This window comes from Dendropsophus ebraccatus, chromosome 5 (assembly GCF_027789765.1).
Source record: "Dendropsophus ebraccatus isolate aDenEbr1 chromosome 5, aDenEbr1.pat, whole genome shotgun sequence".
NCBI lineage: Eukaryota > Metazoa > Chordata > Amphibia > Anura > Hylidae > Dendropsophus > Dendropsophus ebraccatus.
This window is the reverse complement of record NC_091458.1, coordinates 35,197,491-35,223,822: the sequence shown is the minus strand read 5'-3', so window position 1 is coordinate 35,223,822 and position 26,332 is coordinate 35,197,491. Positions and strand designations below refer to the sequence as shown.

Below are 26,332 nucleotides of genomic sequence, written 5' to 3'. Positions count from 1 at the left end.
CTGGGATGTTACTGAGAGGCAGGGGGTCCGGGCGCCGGCACAGGGCACAGTCCAGCTGGAGTGCTGGTGCAGAAGGACTGCGTGCATGCAGCACGTGGGGGCAAGATGGCCGCGCTCCCTTACCGGTCTGCTGTAGTGGGTCAGAGTCCCCAGACTGGTCCCCAGCCGCACCACCCAGGTTCCGGTCCTCCGGGCAGCTGTGCCCCGACGAGTCGCCAGTCTCCGTCGGCGTTTCCAGGCGCCGATCTTCTCCCTCAGGACACCGGCCAGCACGGCAAGATGGCGGAACCCCGTGACGCTGAAGAGGAGGGCCGCCGCACACGTCCCGCTTCCGCAGCCTGCGTCCTCCCTCAGGGTCAGTCACTGAGACGGGGGTTGCTGGAGAAGCCGGTGGGATCCGGTGGGCTGCGTCTCCCCGCCTGGTCTGCCTTTTCTCCTGCGTGCTCGGGACTGAGCAAGATGGCGCCCGCTGTCCGCTCTCACCCGCTGCGTCGTCAGGCAGGCTGGCCAGCGGAGAGAAATAGTTTGATATCGGTGTCTGAGGGGTCTGGGGCGCAGATGGCACCTTTGTGTGGGATTTCAGCTTCTTCAGCCCCATTAAAAAGCTCTTGGCACCCCCAAATGCTCAGGTCTGTAACGGAGCTCCTACTCCTTGCTTCCTTCTTCCTGCATGGCTAGCCACGCCCCCCCGGAAATCGACTTTTTACATCAGTCGGGCCCTGTCTAATCTATGGAGAGGGGAGGGGGGAGGAGGGAGATTCGCCAGCAAAGAACAAAGGGTTACACATCGGGAGCTGTATGAAAGCCGGTGTTCAGAGGTTACAGAGGTCAGTGCTGACTTTAGATGAGATAGCCGGGTGATGTAGCTGTAAATTAACTCTTTGTTGTCCTCTTTTGGTGCCTCATCTCCCTCCACCTCTCCCCTTTCCATAGAAAATCATGAAGATGGGGGGGGGGGGGGGGAGGGAGAGCTTCAAACTGCTTTTCCATGATAAAAATGCATTTTTCAGCTAATAAACCCAATTATAAAGTTTAATCGCCTGTACTATTGATTACTGACAGTGACACTTTAATAAACGATTCTGAGGTTATTACATTCACAGATTACAGTTATAAACGATCGCTTTTACGTTTCTACGTCTTATCGGCGAGCAACTTATTTCACAAACAGATATGCGAACGATCTGCGAACTACCAACGATAATTTTTCATTCATCGTTTAATCGTTGGTTGTTATTACATGGAAAGATAATCACTCACTTTCAAACGTTATATCGAATTTTTAAACAATAATCGTTCAGTTTAATAGGGCCTTAAGGATCAACTGCTAGGGTCCCCTCCAATCCAGAGAACAGACGTCAATCTGAGTAGCGGAGCACTTGTTCACACTTCACTCCATCCAGTGCCTATGGGACTTCTGGACATTGCCTGGTTCAGCACTTGGCAACAGTTAGAAACCCCATTGACCATGAATGAGGCGATGGCTGAGCATGTGCACTATAAACCCAGGAGTTAAACACACAAAAGTTTTGATCAGTTGCAGTCTGGGCATTCAGACCCTACCGATTGTAAAGACAGAGCCAGGAGAAGCATTAGGCTAAATGCTTCACTCCCTGTCTTGCTGCAGGAGACTGTCTCCATAGACTTACAATGGAACCCATCACCTGCTAGGTGTCCGATTGAGCATTAAGTTGAGTGAAGCGCACAGCCACACACTTCACTCCTTGATCTGACTCATGGCAGAAGATGGTTCCACTGTAAGGGCCCTATTACATGGAGCGATAATGAGCCCGATTCGGACGATTATCGCTGCATGTAATAGAGAAAACGATCAGCTGATCGTTTCTTTAGGCCCTTGCCTAAAATCATCGTCAAAAGACCGTGCATCGCCGTGTGTAATAGCGTTGCACAGCCGAAGGCCGATGATTAAATAGTATACATGTCCACGTTCCTGGTGTTCTCCTGCTCTCTGCTTCCTCCCTGGTCCCGTGCGCTGCAGCTTAAAGGGGTATTCCCCCCAAGAGCTAAAAAAATTAAATGCTCCCAAACCTAGCTGGCCTTACTCACCATGTCCCCCTGAGTATTTTGAGCAGTCTCCAATCTTTCTAGCTGCTGCCGTACAGAGTTACAAGTTTTTCTAAAAGATGGTCTATAATCAAGATAGGAAACTACATTTCCCATCATGCAATGCTTCTGCCTGATTGGTCCATGATGTAGCAGAGCTGAGAAGGTGATGACTGTGTAGCAGAGCTGAGAAGGTGCTGACGGTGTAGCAGAGCTGAGAAGGTGCTGACGGTGTAGCAGAGCTGAGAAGGTGATGACGGTGTAGCAGAGCTGAGAAGGTGATGACGGTGTAGCAGAGCTGAGAAGGTGATGACTGTGTAGCAGAGCTGAGAAGGTGATGACTGTGTAGCAGAGCTGAGAAGGTGATGACGGTGTAGCAGAGCTGAGAAGGTGATGACAGTGGGGGGGGGGGTGCAGGCAGCACAGTGTGATGTGGGCGGAGGGGCTTGTGCGGTCGGCACAGTGTGATGAAGGGGGTGGGGGGTGCGGGCGGCACATTGTGATCCGGGGCGGGGGGTTTGGGGTGAGATCCGCCGGAGACAGGGAGCCTGCACTGCAGTGGGAGCTTGAAGCTGCCTGTGTACATTACACAGTGGGGGCAGGCGGCTGGGGACAGGACTGCACTGACAGGTGCGGCCACTGGGTGAGCTGCGAAGAGGGGCACAGGGGGCCACGGGCGGCACAGTGTGATGCGGGGGAGGTCCGCTGGCGGCCACTGGGTGACATCTGGTGGAGGAAGGTGAGGCAGGAAGCCCGCACTGCAGCCAGCTCTATGGGGATGACAGGCACAGGGTAGTGGAGCATGAAGCTGCCTGTATACATTACACGGTGGGGGCAGGCGGCCGGGGACAGGACTGCAGTCACAGGAACGGCCACCGGGTATGCTCCGGGTAGGGGGAATACAGGGTGTGAGGCTCCGTGGCGAGGGGGAGCACACAGTGGAGGGTGGGCGGGAATGGGGTTCTACTGTGTGTGTGTGTGTGTGGTCGCTGTCAGAGAGGGATACAGTGAACAGCAGCAGCTGTCAGTGTCCTCTCTCACTTCAGATTGGCTTAGAAGCCTAACCCGGCCCATTGAGGACACGTGATGCCGTCTCGGAGGGTCGGGGCAAGGAGCAGTGAGTGTGTCGGGTTGGACTAAGGGCTGATGATTCTATGCGTTTGGTGAGGGTGGATGCATCTAGATCAGTGCTTCTCAATTCCAGTCCTCAGGCCTCACCAACAGGTCGTGTTTTGAGGATTTCCTTAGTATTTCACAGGTGATATAATTATACTCAGTGCATCAGGTATTATCACAGCTGTTCTTTGTATAAGATATACTCAAAACATGACCTGTTGGTGAGGCCTGAGGACTGGAATTGAGAGGCACTGATCTAGATAACAACAAAACTGTGCAGAATCCACATGGGGGGGGGGGGGGGGGGTTATGGTCCCGACCGGTGACTGGCTGAGCGGCCTGTAAGCTCAGACTTGTCACTCTGAAGCAGCAGCGCGCGGGACAAGGGAGGAAGCAGAGCACAGGAGGACACCAAGAACGTGTAATGTTAAATGTTTCGGGAAAGGCTGCACGGATATGGCTAACGATGTCCGTGCAGCCCTTGCTAAACGATTATCAGGCTGTGTAGAAGACCCAGTAAGGAATCGCTAATCTAACAGATCAGCGCTCATTTACAATACTGATTGGGCTGTCATCGTCCACTGTAATAGTACCCTTAGTGCCCTATTACACGGGCCGATTATCGTGCAACAAATCGTTATATCATCGAATTTGAACAATAATCATTCTGTATAATTGCAGGCAACGATCGAAAAATCGTTCGTATGTCGTTGATCATTGATTTTGAGCTGAGCTTAAAAACGTTAATTGTTCGCTGTAATTCCACATTTGTTCGCTCAAGTTTCTTATTTGTTCACTAATCGTTCAGTGTAATTGCACATTGTTCATTGTTTTGCTGGGATCAGAAGGAATAAACGATCATAGAAACGATCGTAACTAACTACCATTGTTCTAATATGGTGAACGATTTCACGTTAACAATAAACAATCTCGTTCGCGATTGCTTATCATTAGTCGTTAATTGTTAAAAATCGCTTTGTGTAATATGACCCTTAGTCTATGGAAAGAGTCTCCTGGCCAGAGGCTTCACCCAGCTTTGTCTGTGGGGTCTGAACACCCAGACTTCAACCGCGGAGTCGGCTCAAACTACAAGGCCGGAACTGTAGGAAGAGATAGAAAACTCTCCTGTTACTGGGGCACAACATGGAAGTATCAATTACAGGGAGAAACACGTCAGTAAAAGCTCTATAGATGGAGAATATAGGCTTTATGAACTATTATATGAAAACTAGATAACCATAAGCCTGTGAATAAGCCGGTATTAACGTGTCCATTAACATAAGCTTTGCTCCCTGCTACATTAGCAGAGCTGTATATAACCCGCCAATGTGCTGAGTGCATGAATAATAACTAGCTGTTCTCCCCGGCCAACAATGGTGTGACCTGAAGTGACCCGCAGGTGCAGCTCAAGTGCTCAACCACAAGCCCAGCCATTCCAGCCACTGCTCTATACCAGTATACAGACAAAGCATACCGTATACACAGGACCCTGCCCAATATAGCTTACTGTAACACGTCTAATGGGGGCTGCACGGCTCTGGGGACAGCTAGGTCTGACTATAGGTGGTTGGGATATCAGGTCAGTCTAGTCCGCCCTTTTAGGTCCGAGCCCCACAGATTAGAATAAGCCGGGAGAAGCGCTTGGCCGAGTGCTTCGCTTCCCATTTTGCTGGAGAGATGGGGGGAGATTTCTCAAACATGGTGTAAATTGAAACTGGCTCAGTCGCCCCTAGCAACCAATCAGATTCCACTTTTCGGTCATCACTCTTTGGAAAATGAGTGAAAATGTTTGATAAATCTCCCCCATGGAGTCTGTTGTAAGTCTATTAACCCCTGCAGTAAGAGAAGCACTTGCTTCTATCTGCTCCTTCTAGTGACTGAGGTGGCCTGTACATTCAGTTAAAATTTCTGACATGTCTATAGGACAAGTTAAACGTTTAGTTAAATGATACTTTTTCACCATCAATATCCATTTGGTGGGAGTCCGACAGTCGGCATCCCTGCCAATCAGCTGTTTGCCAGAGCTATGGTACAGTATATACACAAACTCATCAGGAAGCAGACAGCGCCACACATTGTGTAGTGGCCATGCAGGGTAACTGCAGCACTGCTCCCATTCATTTCCCTGGTTTTCCCCAGACTGTACAGATTTCACTGTGTATAGAGCCAGTTTGCTATGAGATGCTTAGTATGATAAATGAACAAGACTTACAGGGAGCCGTCATCTAGGACAACACTCCATCCGGCTCCACAATGGTTAGCTGAGGCCTGGCAGCTTACCAGCAGCTATCACCAGCGGAAGTGGTCACTGACTGAACACACGTGTGATGGTGCAAGACTACACAGCACCCACTGACGGTAAAGGGCACCACTATGTAGAGACTACACACCTCCTGTACATGGAGATGCCCCCATACAGCCATCTGCTCCTAGAGTACTGTATACACCCTATAGCTAAACTACAATACCCTTCATGTCTTCAGCTGCCAGGACATACAAGGGGTTGTAGTTTTGCAACAGAAAGATAAAATGACCGACTCCATCGGTGCCCTGAAATGTGGACATACACCCAGGTATCCGATCCAGCGGCACATATGTACTGTCTTAGTAGTTCTACCAGGAAAAACAACATGGCTCACATAGTCTACTCTAGATGGCGATATACAATGACACGCTGGACGCCGCCACCAGGTACTATGTAACACCATGTAATGCGCAGAATTTCCGTATTGTTACACAGATCGTCCCATGATGAACTGGGACCGGTCACTACTTTCATGGGACTACAGGCAGCAGGAAGGCTTTACTAGTTTGCGCCATTTCAGAGTAATCTTATGGTTTCATAAAGTTTTTATTGTTTTGAACAACTGAAAACGTTGCAGAAGTAAAAGTTTCTTTGCATTATTGTAAATGGAGAGGATATGAGCAATGGAGGAGGCCTGACACATACACAATGCACCCGACCATGCTTTGTAGATTATAGAATCGGACATTGTTGGTACCTCTATGAGAACCTCATTCCAGGAGAGCATTGCTGATCTTATGAGAGACAAGGTGGTATAGGCAAACAGAGCAATATTACTTTAAGAGCAATCCCCAAAGCTGCCCCCTATTCTTCCTTAAGGGGGTATGCAGACCAATTTTTTTTTACCTATCAAATCAACTGGTGTCAAAAGTAAATTACAAATCTAAATAATTTTCTATTTTAAAACTCTCCAGTCTTCCAGTACTTATCAGCTGCTGTATGTCCTACAGGAAGTGGTGTATTATTTCCAGTCTGACACACTGCTCTCTGCTACCACCTCTGTCCATGTCAGGAACTGTCCACAGCAGTGCCAAATACCCATAGAAAACCTCTCCTGCTCTGGGCAGTCCCTGACATGGACAGAGGTGGCAGCAGAGAGCACTGTGTCAGACTGGAATACATCACTTCCTGCAGGACATACAGCAGCTGATAAGTACTGGAAGACTTGAGATTTTTTTTGTTAAATGCTAGCAATTTATAAATCTGTATACCTTTCTGACACCAGCTGATTTGAAAGAGTTTGGTTTCCGCTGGAGTACCCCTTTAATGCACATTCAGATAAACAGGAGTTAGCATTGGGAGTACTTGTAGCACATGTAGGTCTTCTACTTCAGTGTACAATGGAAAGCACAGTGGACACCTCAGCAGGGGTCCCAGCTAACAGACCTCCCAAGGAAAGGATTCCTGTAACCCATCCAATAAGCATCAGAAATTATGCATTATAATGTTTGGTGAATAAATTACACTAACTCCTTGTAACAGCATGCACATTTTCCAATAGAAATGTCTCAAACCCAAGCCAACAAATTGCACTGTAACCTACAAACTAATACAAACCAGGCACACGGTGTCCCTGACACTTATACAAACAGCAAATGAACAACATGCCCCTGTTACATTTCCCAATAGGCTACGGCTGACTCTTCGAGGTCCCCGCCACCATTTAATTTTCTTGGAATTTTCTACAAAATTACCATCCCACAGGAATTCTGAGAAGCTGATCCGGCCAGATTGCCTAAGAGACCAAATGTTATTTTATATGAACATCCTGCAATATCAGACGAGTGAATGGCTGCACTCATGGACATCCAAAGTGCACTGAAAGCAGATCATTCTGCCTTCTGGTGACTGGGGATGACCGGCCTGCACATGGCAAGCCCCACTCTGCAGAGGCCGACCACTACCCAAAGGGTACCATGATAGGGATATCATTTCTTCAAGTGTTACTGTCACTTTAAAATAAAGTGAAACATTTAGGATTGGTTGGGGTCTGAAGGTCTTTATACATTTTATACTTTTTTCAGGTGTACCCACCGTGTCCAGCGGGTTTAGCCATTATTGTAAAGTGTATGGGGTTCTCCCAACCAATCACCGACAGATGATGTCGATGGAGATAGAGGGTCGGGCGTGATGGATAACCACCATCCGACCCTGGAAGACTCTGGGAGACCTATAATTGTCAGGCACCGACCGCGTATCGCAACGTGTAATAGTGGGGCGCGGCAGGCAGGTGACGATATGCAAAGAATACATTACCTATCCATGGTCCAGGGCCCCTCTTGCGGTCCACTTCTCTGCGGGGCCCACGCGCTCCAGCTTCAGACAGGCTGCTCAGCCAAATCTGGCCGGGACCGCAGCGGTGAGTGATTGGCTAAGCGGCCTGTCAGCTGAGACTGGCCCCTCTGAAGCTGCAGCGCGCGGGACCCACGGAGAAGCGGACCGCAAGAGGAGCCCTGGACCATGGATAGGTAATGTATGCCGTTTAAAGCAAGGGCTGCAAGGACATTGGTAACAATGTCCATGCAGCCCTTGTTAAATGATTATCGGGCTGTGTAATAGGCCCAGTGAACGAGCGCCGATCTAGCAGATCGGCGCTCGTTTACAGTTATTATCGGGGCCCCATCGGCCCATGTAAGAGTAGCTTTACTGTCCAGATCCCCACCATAAGATTAGTGATGTCACGATACCAGAATTTTGAGTTCGATACCGATACTAACTTTTTTATTTCGATACTCAATACCAGTTCGATACTTAGTAAAGTATAAAAGAAAAAAAAAAAAATGGTAGAAATATAATACCCCTGCACTATTACAGTGATACCAATTTTTGGCCTATTTTTATTTTATTGTGTTAAAAATAAAGTTAGTGATATCTGTCTAAGACAGCTCTGCTGCATCAGCTATCACTAAGACAGCTCTGCCGCATCAGCTATCACTAAGACAGCTCTGCCGCATCAGCTATCACTAAGACAGCTCTGCCGCATCAGCTATCACTAAGACAGCTCTGCCGCATCAGCTATCACTAAGACAGCTCTGCCGCATCAGCTATCACTAAGACAGCTCTGCCGCATCCGATATCACTAAGACAGCTCTGCTGCATCAGCTATCACTAAGACAGCTCTGCTGCATCAGCTATCACTAAGACAGCTCTGCTGCATCAGCTATCACTAAGACAGCTCTGCTGCATCAGCTATCACTAAGACAGCTCTGCTGCATCAGCTATCACTAAGACAGCTCTGCTGCATCAGCTATCACTAAGACAGCTCTGCTGCATCAGCTATCACTAAGACAGCTCTGCTGCATCAGCTATCACTAAGACAGCTCTGCTGCATCAGCTATCACTAAGACAGCTCTGCTGCATCAGCTATCACTAAGACAGCTCTGCTGCATCAGCTATCACTAAGACAGCTCTGCTACATCAGCTATCACTAAGACAGCTCTGCTACATCAGCTATCACTAAGACAGCTCTGCTACATCAGCTATCACTAAGACAGCTCTGCTACATCAGCTATCACTAAGACAGCTCTGCTACATCAGCTATCACTAAGACAGCTCTGCTACATCAGCTATCACTAAGACAGCTCTGCTACATCAGCTATCACTAAGACAGCTCTGCTACATCAGCTATCACTAAGACAGCTCTCCTGCACCACCCACCACTAAGACAGCTCTCCTGCATCAGCTATCACTAAGACAGCTCTGCTGCATCAGCTATCACTAAGACAGCTCTGCTACATCCGATATCACTAAGACAGCTCTGCTACATCAGCTATCACTAAGACAGCTCTGCTACATCAGCTATCACTAAGACAGCTCTGCTGCATCAGCTATCACTAAGACAGCTCTGCTGCATCAGCTATCACTAAGACAGCTCTGCTACATCAGCTATCACTAAGACAGCTCTCCTGCATCAGCTATCACTAAGACAGCTCTGCTACATCAGCTATCACTAAGACAGCTCTGCTACATCAGCTATCACTAAGACAGCTCTGCTACATCAGCTATCACTAAGACAGCTCTCCTGCACCAGTTACCAAGATTGCGGAGGAAGAGAAGAGGAGGTTACACAGGATCCCACACACTACAGCCGATCTTATCTGCTCCTCTCAGCCCCGGCCACCTCCCCCACCTGCCAGCCGGCTGGATCCTCACATGTGCTGCACTTCCCCCGGATCTCACAGACCCCCGCTCTCCCTCTTCATCCTCCCCACCTCCAGCCTTCTCCGTCCTCCTCTCTCCGTGACCTCCCGCTCTCTTCTGTGCAGCTCCGGCTCCTCTCCCGGACATCCCGCTCTCCCTCCAGCCTTCTCCTCCGTCCTCTCTCCCGGACCTCCCGCTCTCCCTCCAGCCTTCTCCTCCGTCCTCCTCTCCCGCTCTCCCTCTCCAGCCGCTCTCCTCCGGCAGCTCCGGCTCCTCCGCATAAATCATCTCTCTGATAAGAGAGTCTGGCGGAGCCGGACTCTGTAATCAGAGAGACACCAGCAGCGGGGGTCTGTTACACACAGTAGCCGACCCCCGCTGTATATGGAGCGGGCTCAGGAGGGGTCAGATGCCGCTGTCAGTGTGACAGCGGCATCTATATACTTAAATAGCCGGCACTAGCAATAGCTAAGTGCCGGCTATTTGAAATTGGCGCCAATGGGAGCGGAGGGAGGGAGAGAAGAGGAGGAGACTGCAGGGGGCAGGGGGAGGCACATAGAGAACACGGCCGGCGCTCAGCTAGCCGCCCACCGTGTTCTCTGCTTAACTTAAAGTTTCGATACCAGGAAATCCTGGTATCGAACGTTTTTTTTGCCCGAAATATCGATAGTAGTATCGATATTTCGGTGCATCGTGCATCCCTACATAAGATACACCTGGGAGATACGCACAGCTGAGCATTGCTCTCCTTGTCTCTCTAATGGTCCTTTTACACAGAGCGATAATTCGCCCAATCGAACAATTAACGATTTCAAAGTAATAATATGTTTTTTATAATGATCAGCGCTTACACAGAACGATATAGCGCTTGAAAAAATAGTTATTTTGCGATCGTTTTAAGATCGCTTAAGCCTATAGGGTGAAAGACCTTACACAAAGCGATCTGCGAATTTTCAGTGAACGACGATTTAAAAGATCACGATGAACGATTTATCGCCCGTCTCTTGATCGTTCGCTGTATTTACACTAGGCGATTATTGCTCAAATGTCCTGAGAGTGGGGTTCTACAATAAGTCTATGGAGCCCAAGTCCTGTAATGAGAAGGGGAATGAAGCACTGGACTGCATGGTTCTCTCCACTATCTAGCACTCACAGCCAGACAGATTAAAACATTTAAAATGTAAAACAAATTTTTTAAAGGCACAGTAATGCTTTAAGATGTGGTACAGAATTTGAGGTTTACTAGAGCTGTTTCGGCAAAATACAGGCGTCTTCATTCAGTCTACTGAATAGGTGGTCTAATACGTGATGGTTACAGCTTACCTTTAGCATGCCCATGACAGTCTACATCATGTACATATAGATAATCAAAAATTATACAATACAATAAAAAAAATAAAAAAAAACTTTGCTTCAGTATCTAGCTCCTTGCAGTTTTTTTTTTTGCTTGGGTTGATAAAATAATGTTAAAAAGTGAAGTGGAGAGTGGTGCGGATAATTGGAGGTCCATGGCTTTCAGTCTATATATAGATAAGCCAGGTTGGCCTCGTCCTCACATAGCACGCACCTTGCCTTTGTCTAGCACAACCCTCATTACTTCTGAATACAGGAGATGAAATAAGTCTCTGATCCTTCTCAGGGAGTAGCGGGCTGCCAGTGCATATACTTGTGGATCAGTCTCCAAAGAGCTTCACAATAAAAAAAATAAAATAAAAAGACTAAAGACTAAAAGGCAAAACCTTCACTATTGTTTATGGCAAAGAAGAGACCACCGCATGGCGGAAACTTGCCGGAGGCTACAGACACAATCTTGCAGATTCTGCGCTTACAGAAATATATTATAACAGCAAATTAAAGAAAACGTATGTAGGATGAGAGTAAAAGGTTAGGATGGAGCCATGCTGGGTGGTCCCCATTCAATGAACAGAGGGGCCTTCCACTTAACAAGGACTGGGGCTGATTAAGTCGACAGGAGTGCGCAGTGTCTCCTGATGCTACTGCTGTGCTGCCAGGCGCACGTAGGGCTCGGCTTGTTTGCTATAATCTAGTGACAGTGGGAAGCTATTGATTGTGGCTTTGTAAACTGGGACACATCGAAGAGACACAGCGCAACGTGATTTGTTGCTAAACCTTTCACTATGTAGTAGCTGTAAATATGGGTGATTGGATCTAATGCGGAAGATGAGTCTGCAAACAAATCAGCTCAGCACCGAGGACGACCTCATCAGGGCAAGAGAAGACATGGGGTCTGTAATAAGGAATTAGATGGCAAATCTGCATACACATCACCATACATAGGATAGACAGACTGTAAGGCTGGGTTCACACTGCGTTTTTGCAATCCGTTTTTTCCATCTGTTTTTTGCATAAAACTGATGCATTTGTGTGCATCCGTTTTGATCCGTTTTTCCATTGACTTCCATTGTAAAAAAAACCAGATCAAAACAGATCAGTTTTTTTTAGCAGACACAAAAGTAGTGTCAGCTACGTTTTTGTGTCCGTCAAAAAAAAAAAAGATCCGTTTTTTTACAATGGAAGTCAATGGAAAAACGGATGCACACAAATGCATCGGTTTTTTTTCGCAAAAACGGATTGCAAAAACGCAGTGTGAACCCAGCCTAAGCCTACAAGGGTGGATTCACACACAGCAGTTTGTTGCCTACATCTATCACATAAGGGCGCATACAGTACCGCCAAGATTTAAAGCGTAACTGTCATGTTTTTTTTTATTGCAGAAATGAGTAGTATAAGCGATTTTAAGAAACTCTGTAATAGGTTTTATCAGCCAAAAAAGCCTCCTTCTGTACTCAAGAAGCAATTTCCCAGCCTCCCCCCCTGACTTCTTATCTGTGCATTATCAGGCAAACACGTCTTCATTACAGAGAAGCCAGTGAAGACGGGTTCTGCTCTCTCCATTGTAAGCCTATGAAGGGGGAGGGGCTGAGGGAGATGAGGGAGCAGGAAGAGGTGACATGAAGGTCAGCTGTTTGTAGACTGTCTGGGCAACTAAAACGCAGGATTCTGGGGTCAGAAAGGTCAGTACTTATCTATGAACTTACTGAGAGAAGATTGCAGGGTGTTGTGCTTTGCAGGACTGCTCCGTGCTCAGTCACTCCTAACAGCCCCTCCCCTCTCCATAGCCACATAATGGAGACAGAAATCCTGCTTTATCTGATGTGAGGGGGGAGGCTGGGAGATTGCTTTTTCAGTACAGAAGGAAACTCTTAGGGTGCGTTCACACCTACAGGATCTGCAGCAGATTTGATGCTGTGTTCAGTTATTTAAAAGAAATCTGCTGCAGAAAATCAGCTGTAGAGCCTGTAGGTGTGAACGCACCATTAATACATAAAACTTATTACAGAGTTTCTTAAAATCGCTTGTACTGTTGATATTTAATGTTTTCAGAAAAATGGCCCTGAAATGACAGTTACGCTTTAACCTCTTAACGACGCATGACGGGTATACCAGTCATGCGGCCGTTAAGAGTAAACAGAGAGGGCTCCCGGCGTGAGCCCTCTCTGCAGCGCGCGGTCCCCGGTTGCTAAGTGCAGCCAGGGACCGTGTGTATTAGCCGGCGCGGCCGATCGCCGCGGGCGGCTAATTAACTATTCAAATGCCGCTGTCAAAGCTGACAGCTGCATTTGAATAGCAGCTGTGCGCCCTCTCCCTGGTGTCCAGTTGGGGATATCCCCCCCGCGATGCGATCGCGGAGGGGACATCCGTTCTAATGAGCCGTCCGGGGCTCAGCGTCGGAATGACGCTGATCCCGCCTCGGCAATCTATTCAGATGGTCTGCAGCAGACCATTATAATAGAGCACCGATCTGATGGATCATTGCTCTATTATATACACAGGATTGATCTCAATGGGAGATCAGTTCTGTGTATATAGAAGTCCCCCAGGGGGCTTCATATTACTGTAAGGGAAAGTTAAAAGAAAGTGTTTTTATTATTAAAAAATCCCCTCCACTAATAAAAGTCCGAATCACCCCCCTTTTCCCATTTTACAAATAAAAATAAACAAACATGTTTTTTTATCACCGCGTGCGTAATTGCAAGAACTATTAATCACATTCCTGATCTCGCACGGTAAACGGTGTAAGCGCAAAAAAATTCCAAAGTGCAAAATTGCGCATTTTTGGTCGCATCAAATCCAGAAAAAATGTAATATAAAGCGATCAAAAAGTCGCATATGCGCAATCAAGGTACCGATAGAAAGAACACATCATGGCGCAAAAAATGACACCTGACACAGCCCCATAGACCAAAGGATAAAAGCGCTATAAGCCTGGGAATGGAGCGATTTTAACCCCTTAGCGACCCATGACGTATCTGATACGTCATGGTGCCGCTCGGGGTGTTCAGAGCGGGGTCCCGCCGGGACCGCGCTCTGAACGGCGCTGATCCCGGCTGACATGTGCAGCCGGGCAGTGCCTCTATTAGCCGGCGCGGGTCCCGTTGCCGCGCCGGCTAATTAAGCCTCTAAGTGCAGCTGTCAAACCTGACAGCTGCACTTAGAGGCACTGCGCCGCACGTCCCTGGTGTCTAGTGGGACGGATCTCCCCCCCCGCGATCGCGGGGGGGGGGGGGGGGGGGAGATCCATTCTTCTGCCTGTGCCGGGCCTCAGCGTCGGAATGACGCTGATCCCGGCTCGGCAATAGATTGCTGTGGCCTGCAGCAGGCCATAGTAATCTATGACCGATCTAATCGATCTTTGCTGTGTATATACACAGCACTGATCTCTCATAGAGATCAATGCTGTGTATATACAAGTCCCCCAGGGGGGCTTCTAGTTACAGTAAAAAAAAAAAAAAAAGTAAAAAAGTGTTTATTAATAAAAAATCCCCTCCCCTAATAAAAGTCCAAATCACCCCCCTTTTCCCATTTTATAAATATAAAATAAATAAACATATTTGCTATCGCCGCGCGCGTAATCGCCCGAACTATTAATTAATCACATTCCTGATCTCGCACGGTAAACGGCTTCAGCGCAAAAAAATTCCAAAGTGCAAAATTGCGCATTTTTTGGTCGCATCAAATCCAGAAAAAATTTAATAAAAAACGATCAAAAAGTCGTATATGCGCAATCAAGGTACCGGTAGAAAGAACGCATCATGGCGCAAAAACTGACACCTCACACAGCCCCATAGACCAAAGGATAAAAGCGCTATAAGCCTGGGAATGGAGTGATTTTAAGGAACGTATATTTGTTAACAATGGTTTGAATTTTTTACAGGCCATCCGATACAATATAAGTTATACATGTTATATATCATAGTAATCGTAACGACTTGAGGAACATGCATAACAAGTCAGTTTTACCATAGGACGGACGGCGTAAATGCAAAACTCCCCGAAATCAAAACAAATTCGTTTTTTTTTTCAATTTGACAGCGCAAATGATTTTTTCCCGGTTTCGCAGCATATGTTATGGAAAAATAATGCCTGTCATTGCAAAGTACAATTGGTTTTGCAAAAAATAAGCGCTCATATACGTCTCTAGGTGAAAAAATGCAAGCGCTATGGACTTTTAAACTTAAAATGGAATAAGCAAAAGCGCAAAAACGAAAATAGGCTTTGACCTTAAGGGGTTAAGGAACGTATATTTGTTAACAATGGTTTTAATTTTTTACAGGCCATCAGATACAATAAAAGTTATACATGTTACATATCGTTTTAATCGTAATGACTTGAGGAACATATATAACAACTAAGTTTTTCCATAGGACACATGGCGTAAAAATGAAGCCCCCCCAAAGAAAAATAATTGCGTTTTTTTCCAATTTCACTGCGCTTATAATTTTTTTCTGGTTTCGCAGCATATTTTATGGAAAAATTCAGCCTGTCATTGCGAAGTACAATTAGTGACGCAAAAAATAAGGGCTCATGTGGGTCTGTAGGTGTAAAATGCAAGTGCTATGGCTTTTTAAGCACATGGAGGAAAAAACGAAAACGCAAAAACGAAAGTTAGCACGGTCCTTAAAGGGTTAAACACTTGCGGTGCTCCAGGCATCATAATGATACATGATGCCGGGAGGTTCGTGAATGCAGTCTGTTGCACATCTTCCGTGCACAGGATAAGTAGCCGAGGGGTGGGTGTCCAAACACCAGGACCCCCTCTAATATGGGTTTTCTGGATACTGCAGAGTTACGGACTCAGCTATGATTAGAAGCACCATAGAGTGTGAACGGAGCAGTGACCAAGCACTAGCTATAGCTACATAACTTAAAGGGACTCTGTCGCCTCTAACCCACCCTCCTCAAAACCCTAAACTAAAGTCATCTGTAAGTAGGATAGAGGATGCAGATTCCAATTTTCTGTAAATTTGTAGCCCTCTACTCCTTTGCATTTCCCGCTGTAAGCCTACACACTGGGGATGTGAAAGCATAGAGAAGACTACTCAGCTCAGGAATATAATGGAGAGGACGACTTACACTCCTTCATTTGTAGCTTATAGCAAAGAAATGTAAGAACATAGAAAGATTAAAAAAAATTGCAGATACAGAACCAACTTTGTATACTCTACTGATAACTTAAAGGGAATCTGTCACAAGGTTTATTCTGCCTTAAATGAGGGCAGCATAAACTAGTGACAGAAATGCTGATCAGTGTATTACTTCCACCATTTTGTTCAGAAGTTCTCCTAATATGCAGGAGAATAGGATTCTTGGCACACCCCTCCTCCCACCCTCCAGCTACTGATTGACAGTTGACTGATTATACACGGCATAGATAGGTAACTGCCAATCAGCAGCTGGTGGGCGGAGTTTTCTGCTTCTTGTGAATATCCAGGACTATTGAGCTCATGCACATAATAGAGTACTAGCTATTGTCCATGTTTTTCAAGAGGATCTCTCTGGATCAGCTGCACAGAACAATGTAAGTGATAAATCATTCTCTTCTGCTTCTCGGTCACTAGATTATGCCACCCTTACATAGAAGAACCCCTTTAAAGGTGTATGCTGGAGAAAATTAATTATGTCCATAGTAAAATATCTGGTGAGTCAGTGATTGGCTGTAGACACTTCACCAGTCAGGAACTAGGGATAACAAGGGACCTGGCAAAGTGCCAGAATACCAGCAGGGGAGGATCAACAAGACAAGTCATTTCTTTTATTAGGCTGGGTTAACACTACGTTTTTGCAATCCATTTTTTGCAATGGAATTTAATGGAAAGACGGATGCACACACATGCATCTGTTTTTTCCATCCATTTTTTGCAAAGAACGGACTGAAAAAAACTTAAGCGTGAATCCTGCCTTATATAGGGTACTTCAACATATTGGAGCTGATTTTCACAGCATTTAGAGAGATGTTTAAAAGCTACATTGGCTATAAGAACCTGTGACCAGGAGATGTTCACTGACTTCTGTAGGAAAGTATTCCCCCTCCCTGCTGCTTTCACAGTAATCCCATTTGTTATAATGAGGAGACTGCGAATAGGGCAAGAGAAAGCTTTGTCAGGACTTAAAGGGCTTATCCAGGCTTACATTGCTGCTTCCTACCAGAAACAGCACCTCTCCCGGCCTCAGTTTGGGTGTAGTTTTGCAGCACAGTTCTATTGTAGTGAATTGTAATACCACTCCCAATGTGAGGACAGGGGTGGCGCTGTTTCTGCAGGTGCTGCTCTTTTACCTAATCCTGGATAACCCCTTCACACCTAAAACAGAAGTAGTGACAAAGCCGTGTCACACACAATGCATCTTTCCCCTGATCCTTACTGTATACACTACTGTGAGGATGAAGACTAATAGGAAATCAGATGGATGTATTGGACCCTACTTGACCCTCCCAGAATACACATTACACAGAAGCTTTTAATGCCAAGGATCCTCCAAACATTCCACATGTACTTGAAGTCACAAAAACACCTTGAAGTCTTTCAATAAGACACAGCAGAGAACAGGGATGTGGTACCTGCCGCCCTTCAGCTATTGCAAACTTACAATTTCATTTGTAGTTGCACAGCCGAAGATTTGGCTGTCCAGGCATAACAGGAATTGCAGCATTTCATTGCTGGGGGGCCAAATGTTTCCCCATTGCTGGCACAGAAAGAAATCTGGCCATAGTGTCCTTTTGTGCCTATCTATGGCAGTGGTGCAGACAATTGTAGCTTTTACTGCTACAGTACTGAACAGCCATTTTCCAGGGGGCTTCAGATCCAAATACTTAACTATATTGGTGTGCGTCAATTCTGATAAGTCATGGGGACATATCAAAAGTTTTGATTGGAAAGGGTCTGAGTGTTCAAGCATTATTCTCTCTACTCTCCATGAGAGAGACTGAGACCATCCCACACACTAAAGGCACTATTATACAAGACAATTATTGGCCGTATTTGGCTGATATCAGCCTGATATCAGTCTTTCAAAGACAAAAGACTGATTGCAGCGATCTGCTGCTGTCGCTCTGTGGAATAGGAGTGGCGGCAGCAGACCGCTGCTGTCTACTACGGGCTGCCTGAATGATTAAGCGATCACCCAGGCAGCTCCCTAACAGCTCCTGCGCCCCCCCCCCTACTCACCCGCTAGCTCACTGGCAGAGAGCAGGGAACAAGGAGCATGCAAGCGCTGACAGCGCTTGTTTGCTCCTCTCAGTCGCCCCGTGTAATAAGGGCTTTACATTAGGTGTTCAGAGCTGATAAAGAATGTGCTTAATGTGCACACCCAGCCCTCGACATGTCAAGCTACTGTGTCCATTTAAGAAAGTGGCCTCAAATGATCCTAGGAACCTGTATACAGTATATATCCTTGTAGTAAGGTGTCCCCAAGGAAGGTGTCACTGAAACAACGAAGGTTACACTGAAACACGTAGAATCTTTTTGGCCCTTAAGACTTTGAACGGCACCTCCAACGGATCCGCACATCCATGCGAGTTAATATGCAAGTCAGGATATTGCTTTATGGTGTAGTGGCCACTGAAAGATCCTTTGCCACATTACACATTTGGCCACAATGACTCTCTCACAATCACCATATATATATGGAAGGTATATAGTATGAAGGAAGTTATGTATGTAGTGTTTGGTACAAATGGCGAAAGTACGCATTCGCAGACCTGTCAGGCCTACACCGCTGTATCTGCACTGGGGGTATATATGTGTGTGTACAGCACTTATAGTGACAAGGCTTCCTATACTGTATGGGAGAGAAGTGCTTCCTTAAAATTTATTGCTGGACTTCTCTTTTAAGTATTGTATTGCCTCCCAAAAGTTATACAAATCCCCAATATACACTTATTGCGGGAAATACACATAAAGTGCTTTTTTCCCTGCACTTACTACTGCATCAAGGCTTCACTTCCTGGATAACATGGTGATGTCACTTCCTGGATAACATGGTGATGTCACTTCCTGGATAACATGGTGATGTCACTTCCTGGATAACATGGTGATGTCACGCCCTGACTCCCAGAGCTGACATCACCATGTTATCCAGGAAGTGACATCACCATGTTATCCAGGAAGTGAAGCCTTGATGCAGTAGTAAGTGCAGGGAAAAAAAGCACTTTATAAGCATTCCTCATAATAAGTGCATATTGGGGATTTGTATAACTTTTGGGGGGGGGGGGGGGCAATACAATAATAAAAAATTTTTTTGCTAGACTTCTCCTTTAAGATCTGCCAACAGGAGCAGGATAGAAGCAGCTGAACAAGAGGGACTTTCAGATCTAGGTTTTCACTTTGGATAGAAAAAAAGGTGACTCTCAGAGCCGCTGATTATTATTATTATTATTATTTATAAAGCGCACTTAATTCCAGAGCGCTATACAAGCGACAGGGGTAACAAACAAGAACATTACAAGATCAAAACACATTACATGAAGATCAACTTACCAAATCCCTATGTAAGACCCAGTTGGCATGCAGGTAGTGAATCCCATCTAGGATCTGATACAGTAGTGACTTCACCATTCCTCGCGGTAACTGCACTGGTTTCTTGTTGGCTTTAGAAGCTCGGTGAAACTTGATTATGTGCTGAAAGAAGCAAAAACACATTTGGCAATGAGACGAGACATGGGAAGGGATATTTCCATTCATTTGCGCAGTCTCCTTACTTTCCTGGAACTTTCTTTTCAATGAACTTGTGGCTGAAGGTCAGACAGCAAGAATAAAGAGGAAACTAAAAGACAATCTACATGGCTGTCTGGTGGAGACGAAAAGGAGCAAAACTAGTAATGGATGAGGCCGATTTCACCCAATTTCCATCAGGGGATTATTCTCAGGACAGGTCGGCGTTTATAGCCCTTATAGTTACCCGTCCCTGGCTGCATCATCTCGGGAACGCTTTTAAACCTCCAGCACTGCCCTCACCTCTGGGTCACTTACTAGTTTCACCAGTCTATGTTGCAGCTCTGAATGCACACTGGCCCCATGCAATGGATGGGAAAGTAAATAACTTCTATTAAAAATCTCAAGTCTTCCAGTACTTATCAGCTGCTGTATGTCCTGCAGGAAGTGGTGTATTCTTTCCAGTCTGTCATGGTGCTCTCTGCTGCCACCTCTGTCCATGTCAGGAAGTGTCCAGAGTAGGAAAAGTTTCCTATTGGGATTTGCTGCTGCTCTGGACAGTTCCTGACATGGACAGAGGTGGCAGCAGAGAGCACCGTGTCAGACTGGAAAGAATACACCACTTCCTGCAGGACATACAGCAGCTGATAAGTACCGGAAGACTGGAGTTTTTTTGTTTGTTTTTTTAAATAAAAAGGGATTTACATTTTTGGTTTTTATCCAGAGTACCATTTTTAAGGGAAAATCACTACATTATTATTAATAATTTTATTACTGTAGATTAGATTTTTATTGCTAAATATTGAAAAAAACATTTCATAACTGGTGAATAAAGGAGGCCCTAAACCCTGCCCCCCTCCCAGTAAGCTCTACAGTGAACATGGCGGTGATTGGTGTTCCCGTGATTTGTATTCTGAGAAGTGCCCTCTTTAGTTTACTGTACCATATCTGGCTGGCCGGTCAACAGGCCCGCTGACAGGCTCCTATAATATAGGGGGGCTTTATTATAGGAGCCTGTCAGCGAGCCTGTTGACCGTTTCCACTAATAGCCTGCAGAAGTGAGAATGCAGCTCTGAATGACGTCCAGTAACTCAGGATGAAGAATGTAACCTATTCACAAAGTTAACTTTTTACCCAGACACGGAGCCCGGTCTTGTTAAATATGCCTGTGAGCCTGGGCGGATAATAATCTCTCCATATGTAAGGAGGAGAACAGGAGAGATTCTTCTATAAGATATTAAAAATCTGCAGGAACACACAATTGTGGACTGAACAATCTCCAACATTCCTTATTCAACCCCTTCATGTCCAGGACTGCCATGTGTTGTGTCTGATATTGCAGCTTAGTCCCACTAAAGTGAATAAGGCGAGCTACGATACCACACAGGCTGCGGACAGGTGCGGCCCGGTTTCTTCTTTCTCCCTTTGCATTTTAGCAGAAGTTAGCGTAAGAAGTTTAGCATAACTCCTTCCCATCTATAGGACTTTTACGTAAAAAAAAAAAAAAAGAGTAAGTCCCACTAAAATGGAAAAAAATAAATGTCAGGCAGACACAGGGGGTGAATGATAAACAAGTAAACTCACCCGTCCTGGTGCCTCCATTGCGCCGCTCACGGGTCCCGTTCACAGAAGTAAGCAGTCATCTCCTGTTGGAAACCAGGTACGTCACGTACCCGGCTCTTCTAACTGAGTGACTGTCAGTGACTGCAGCGTCCCATCCCAGTCAATGCTTGGGACTGGGGACGTGTTGTATCAGATAGGAAAGCTATCGGAGGCGCTGCTTTGGAGGCACAAGGATAGCCGAGTTCACTTGTTTATTATTTTCCTGTCTTCCCCCCCAAGGTGTCTGCATATTTAAATTTTTGTGGGACATCTCCTTTCAGGCTATGTTCACACAACGTATTTTTTACCACAAGAACGGCCATTGTTTGCAATTAGAACAACGGCCGTTCTTGTCATTAAAAAAGTTTAATTTAAGTAAATACAAACAACAACTGTGGAAATAACTGACATGTCAATTATTTGCAACCGTAGGCCATCAAAATCAATGCAATTTTCACTGCAACAACGGCCGTTGTTCACGCAGTGTGTGAACATAGGCGAAATGGCATTTTTTTTTCTACGTTCTCATAAACAAAGAACCTAAACGTATTTTTTGCAGCGCACATATATAAGTTACTTGTTTTAACCTGTTTCATTTTCAAATCACACGGTATTAGTGCAATCTGTCCTGATATATACAGTATGCTGACATATACAGCAGCACGCAAGCTAAATAAACACATACACAAGTGTGAAGTAGTACAAACCTGGTCAGCAGCTATGTTTGGGCCATTAAAGGGGTTGTCCAGGCCTAGAAAAACATGGCTGCTTTCTTCTAGAAACAGCACCTCTCTTGTCCTCAGTTTAAGTGTGGGGTTTTGCAGTTCAGTTTCATTGAAGTGAATGGAGCTGAATTGTTATACCTCACAAAACCTGAGAACAGGGGTGGAGCTGTTGTTACAAGACAATAACTGTGCTTTTCCTAATCTTGGATAACCCCTTTAAGAAACAGTCTTTGCATAAACTGGGCTTCAATGTAGAAAATTGTTACTTATAATGTCACCACTGTAGGAAGTAATCCGGCTAAAATTCTATGCAATTTATTGACGGATTCGTAATATGCTCCAGCATGGAAACAGGAACCCGGGGGTAATAGCTGAAATGCAGAGTGTATGAATTGGACACCTGATCGTGCAGCGACACAAAAGAATGCATTTAGGAGGCAGAACCGGCAAAGTGAATCCATTCTAGTGGTAGTGGAGGCCGATGAAAGGCGAGATGCTGGAACTGTGCCGGCACTGAAGTGCACTTACTAAATCCCTTTTTTTTTTTCTAAGTATCCAAGCCAGGTCCGGAAGCTCGGCCACTGCATCTGATACAGTAACACAGTGCTCCACTATACTTGGCTGAAAAGGGATGCCGGGCCCATTGAGCTCAGTCTATGGCCTGTTCCCCTATCTTTTCTTTGGGATGTTTATCCAGAGCAAAAAGAAAAAAAAAAAAAAAAAAAAAAAAAAAAAAAAAGACTGGAAAAAGCCAAAAAAAAAGAAAAAAACCCTTCCTAGGTCTAAATGGAGACAGAATCCAGACCAATAGACTGGGCTCAGTGCTGGGCTTGGGGAAGGCATTGTACGTACACCTGTAACAACACAGACATGGCCGCACACACATAACCAATAAACTAAGAGCCGTCACACACCTATTAAACTAAGGAGAGCGAAATCCGGATAGGATTTATAAGAGAAATCTCATTACACCGCTAAGTACAATCACATTCTACATAAATAGAAAGTCCCCCTTCTTCTATGGCAGCAACATGATACGTATGATCGGCAGCATAGAACATTATAACGTTCTTCACAGGCTGCCAAGTGACAGCGCTTTCTGACATCTGCACTTTTCCAGGGCACTAGGGGTGAGAATAGAGGCATAAGAGATACATACACTCTGAGAGCACAGACCCTCAGATCTATGCAGTTACCCAACATGCTCAAAACATCATAAAGGTATATTCACACATGTGAATGTGAACGTGCCCTAACAATGAATAGCTTACTTTACACCATCATTTGACAACATGATGGTGCATTTTTGGCAAACTTCAGCACACTTAAAAAGGAATCTGTCACTAGCATTATGCTGCCTTAAATGAGCATAAACTAATGATAGTAATAGTGAACAGAACAATGTATTACTTACATCATTCTGTTCAGCTGTTCTCTTAATATGGAGGCGAATAGGATTCGTGCCTATACAAAGGACGTATAGATAACTGCCATTCAGCAGCTGGTTGGCAGAGTTTGCTGGTGCTCATGAATATCCAGGACTAATGAGCTTAAGCACATATACTTATTGTCGATATTATTCAAGAGGATATCTCCAAATTAGTTGCACAGAACAATGTAAGATGAGCTGAACAAAATGATGTATCACTGTCATTAGCTTACGCTACATATAGGGCAGCATAATCACAACTCACCTCTCCCTATGCCATAGGAGTGCCGGATTGACTTCACGACCCTGGCCATGGACTGCCCACTCAGCCAGTCAGTGACTGGGGTGGGACACCGCTGCAGTAACTGATTGGTTAAGTGCACAATCCATCAACCAGGATGAGAATCGTGAAGTTATCAGAACTCGGGGGAAAATGCCTTCTGGAGGGGGCCATGGGGCCCATGAACCGCCACTTCGTGGGCATGGTGAGAGGTAAATAATGACTGTGTATTATGTTCTCCCCTGCCCATGTAGGTTGTGAAGTTTTTTAAATTGCTGGACTTTTCCTTAAAAAAAAAACAACCACCTGTCCTCAGGTTGTGTGTGCTATTACAATTCAGCTCCATTCACTTTAATGTAACAGAGCTGCAAAACCACACACAAACCTAGGACAAGGGCGGTGCAGTTTCTGTAAGAAAGCAGTCATGTTTTTCTAGTCCTGCATAAGTTACAGCCTGAGAGAGTCTCCTATAAGATTCTCTGGGGAATAAGAAAAACTTTACAAAACTAAATGGGTAGACAGTCCATTCATTAGCGTAGAGTTCAGCGAAACTGTAAACTCATTCAACTCTGCTAATAAAGATAAAAGGAGGGAGGGCTTACCCATAGGTCATGCTCTGCGAAATCAAATAGAAGATACACCTTCCTGTCTGCATGAGAGAGGAAGACTTTTTGTAGAGAAATAACATTTGGATGTTTCAGTTCCCGTAGAAGCTACAAAGTAAAGAAACCATAACATTAGTTTTAATTTAACAAACCTGCAAATGGACGTAATCACAGAGATATACAGAAATGACTATCCTGCACTGCTGCTAACGCCAGAGACTGAGCATATAATGCTGGGGATTATGTGGGTGGACTTATGCAGAGAAGGCTACATTGATCACCACTATACACTTAAAGCAGCAGTATGGCTGGAATATATATTAGATATAGTGTATCTATCTATATCTATTAATCAGCCACTTCTTTTAGAGTGGGGGTCAGTAACCTACACAACAAGCTGTCAAAAATAATAGGAAAAAAAAGAGTGGGCATATGAGGAGAAGGAGACAAGTTTGCTAAATTTTTATAATTTGCTAATTTTTGTTGTTGATGAGCCCTACAAGTATACCTATGTTAGTTGAGATGAGAGTATCCCTTTAACTGTAGTTTATTGACGTTCTATACTGACACTTGGCAGAGGGTAATATCAGCCACATAGGAAACATTGTATACAGAAAGTCTTAATTTATCTCTGTTTAGGAGAAAAAAAATAAATAAAAAAAGACCCTAGGTCTAGAGGAGGGGGGGGGGGGGGGGAAGTTTTGAAACTTTCAGCAACAATATCCTCTCCTGGCTGTAGCCATGGACGGTGCCGTTTGGAGTACAGTGCTGCCAATGCCTCAATATCCTTGAAACGGAACCAAAGTTTGTTATTACAGTGAGACGCACGCCCTCCTGCCCTGGAACATGTATCTGTCAACAGGAGCGAAAACCACACTAAGCATGCTTACAAAAATATACAAGACCAAGTAAAAACATCCATAAAAAAATGGGATTAGGTGCTTTTTTGCCAACAACTTTTTAATGCTGTCTAAATCCCTATTTCTATCTAAAAAAAAACGGGAAGCAAGTCGAACTCATAAATTGCTCTTATGAGGTGTGAACGCTGATTGTGGTGGTGGCTGCTGATTGTCCGTGTAATCTGCTGGACCTTCCTCAGACACTGTAAGCTGTTGTGGAGAGTATGCGGCTTGTAGCGGCGGAGGTCCTGAGCGACTCTCTGTGCTTTGCCCATAGGACCTAGTGCTGCAGCACAGTGTAGCAGAGCAAGCAGGGATAATTGCCCTGCTCTGCTACAGGTTGTTGCAGCGCTAGTGACACAGACAGCTTCCTCAAGGCTTAGTATGTGCATGCAGCAGCACTAGCAATATAGAGCTGTGTCAAAGCCAGGACTTTTGCTGGGAGGGGTATGGCTGAGCTGCACAAGTTACATAACTTTAAATAAAGTGAATTAAAATAAAAATAAAAAAAATTATATTATATATATAATTGACTAGTTGACTAGTGTCACAAAGTTATACAGATGTGTAAACGACTTCTATTTTAAAATCTCCAGTCTTCCGGTACTTATCAGCTGCTGTATTGTCCTGTATAAAGTGGTGTATTCTTTCCAGTCTGACACAGTGGTCTCTGCCGCCACCACTGTCCAGAGTAGTAGCAAATCCCCATAGCAAAGCCTCTCCTGCTCTGGACAGTTCCTGACATGGACAGATGTGGCAGCAGAGAGCACTGTGTCGGACTGGAGAGGATACACCACTTTCTGCAGGACATACGCAGCTGATAAGTCCTGGAAGACTTTGAGATCACTACATGCCATAGCTGCAGGACAGATGGGATGTGTGTTAGGATAGTGATTGGGCTGTATTGTGATCATGTACACAACACAGAATTGTACTTACAGCAATCTCTCTGCATGCAGACATAGAAATTCCAGTACCTTCTATTTGTTTCAGTGCATAATCTCGGTCATCTTTCCTAAGACAAGGTAAAGACAGACAGAATTAGAGATGGTTTATTTATGGTGCCGATAGGTCAGGGCCCATAGCTGGACACTGTATTGCATTTACATGGCAAATCTCACCTGGAAAAAGCGAAGAGTGAACAGAGACAACAAATT

At 45.3% G+C, this 26,332-nt stretch overlaps 2 protein-coding genes across 3 annotated transcripts in view; both read right to left on the bottom strand.

Moving 5' to 3' along the window:
* The window catches only part of RPL21 (ribosomal protein L21), a 407,337-nt gene that overhangs the window by 361,048 nt on the left and 19,957 nt on the right, over positions 1–26,332 (bottom strand). Inside the window, exon 1 of one of the 2 annotated variants that reach the window (XM_069969855.1) lies at positions 9,521–9,531. The exons of the other annotated variant lie outside the window; for it this stretch is intronic. The gene's annotated coding sequence lies outside the window, so the exon portion shown is untranslated. Of the gene's footprint in view, positions 1–9,520; positions 9,532–26,332 lie in introns of those variants that run through there. 2 annotated transcript variants of the gene reach the window in all.
* The window catches only part of CDK8 (cyclin dependent kinase 8), a 61,375-nt gene that overhangs the window by 22,051 nt on the left and 12,992 nt on the right, over positions 1–26,332 (bottom strand). Inside the window, exons 2-4 of the mRNA XM_069969846.1 lie at positions 26,115–26,190; positions 24,274–24,384; positions 19,462–19,602 (exon numbers count right to left, since the gene is read on the bottom strand). Of these exons, the coding sequence (XP_069825947.1) occupies positions 19,462–19,602; positions 24,274–24,384; positions 26,115–26,190 (328 nt within the window). The remainder of the gene's footprint in view (positions 1–19,461; positions 19,603–24,273; positions 24,385–26,114; positions 26,191–26,332) is intronic.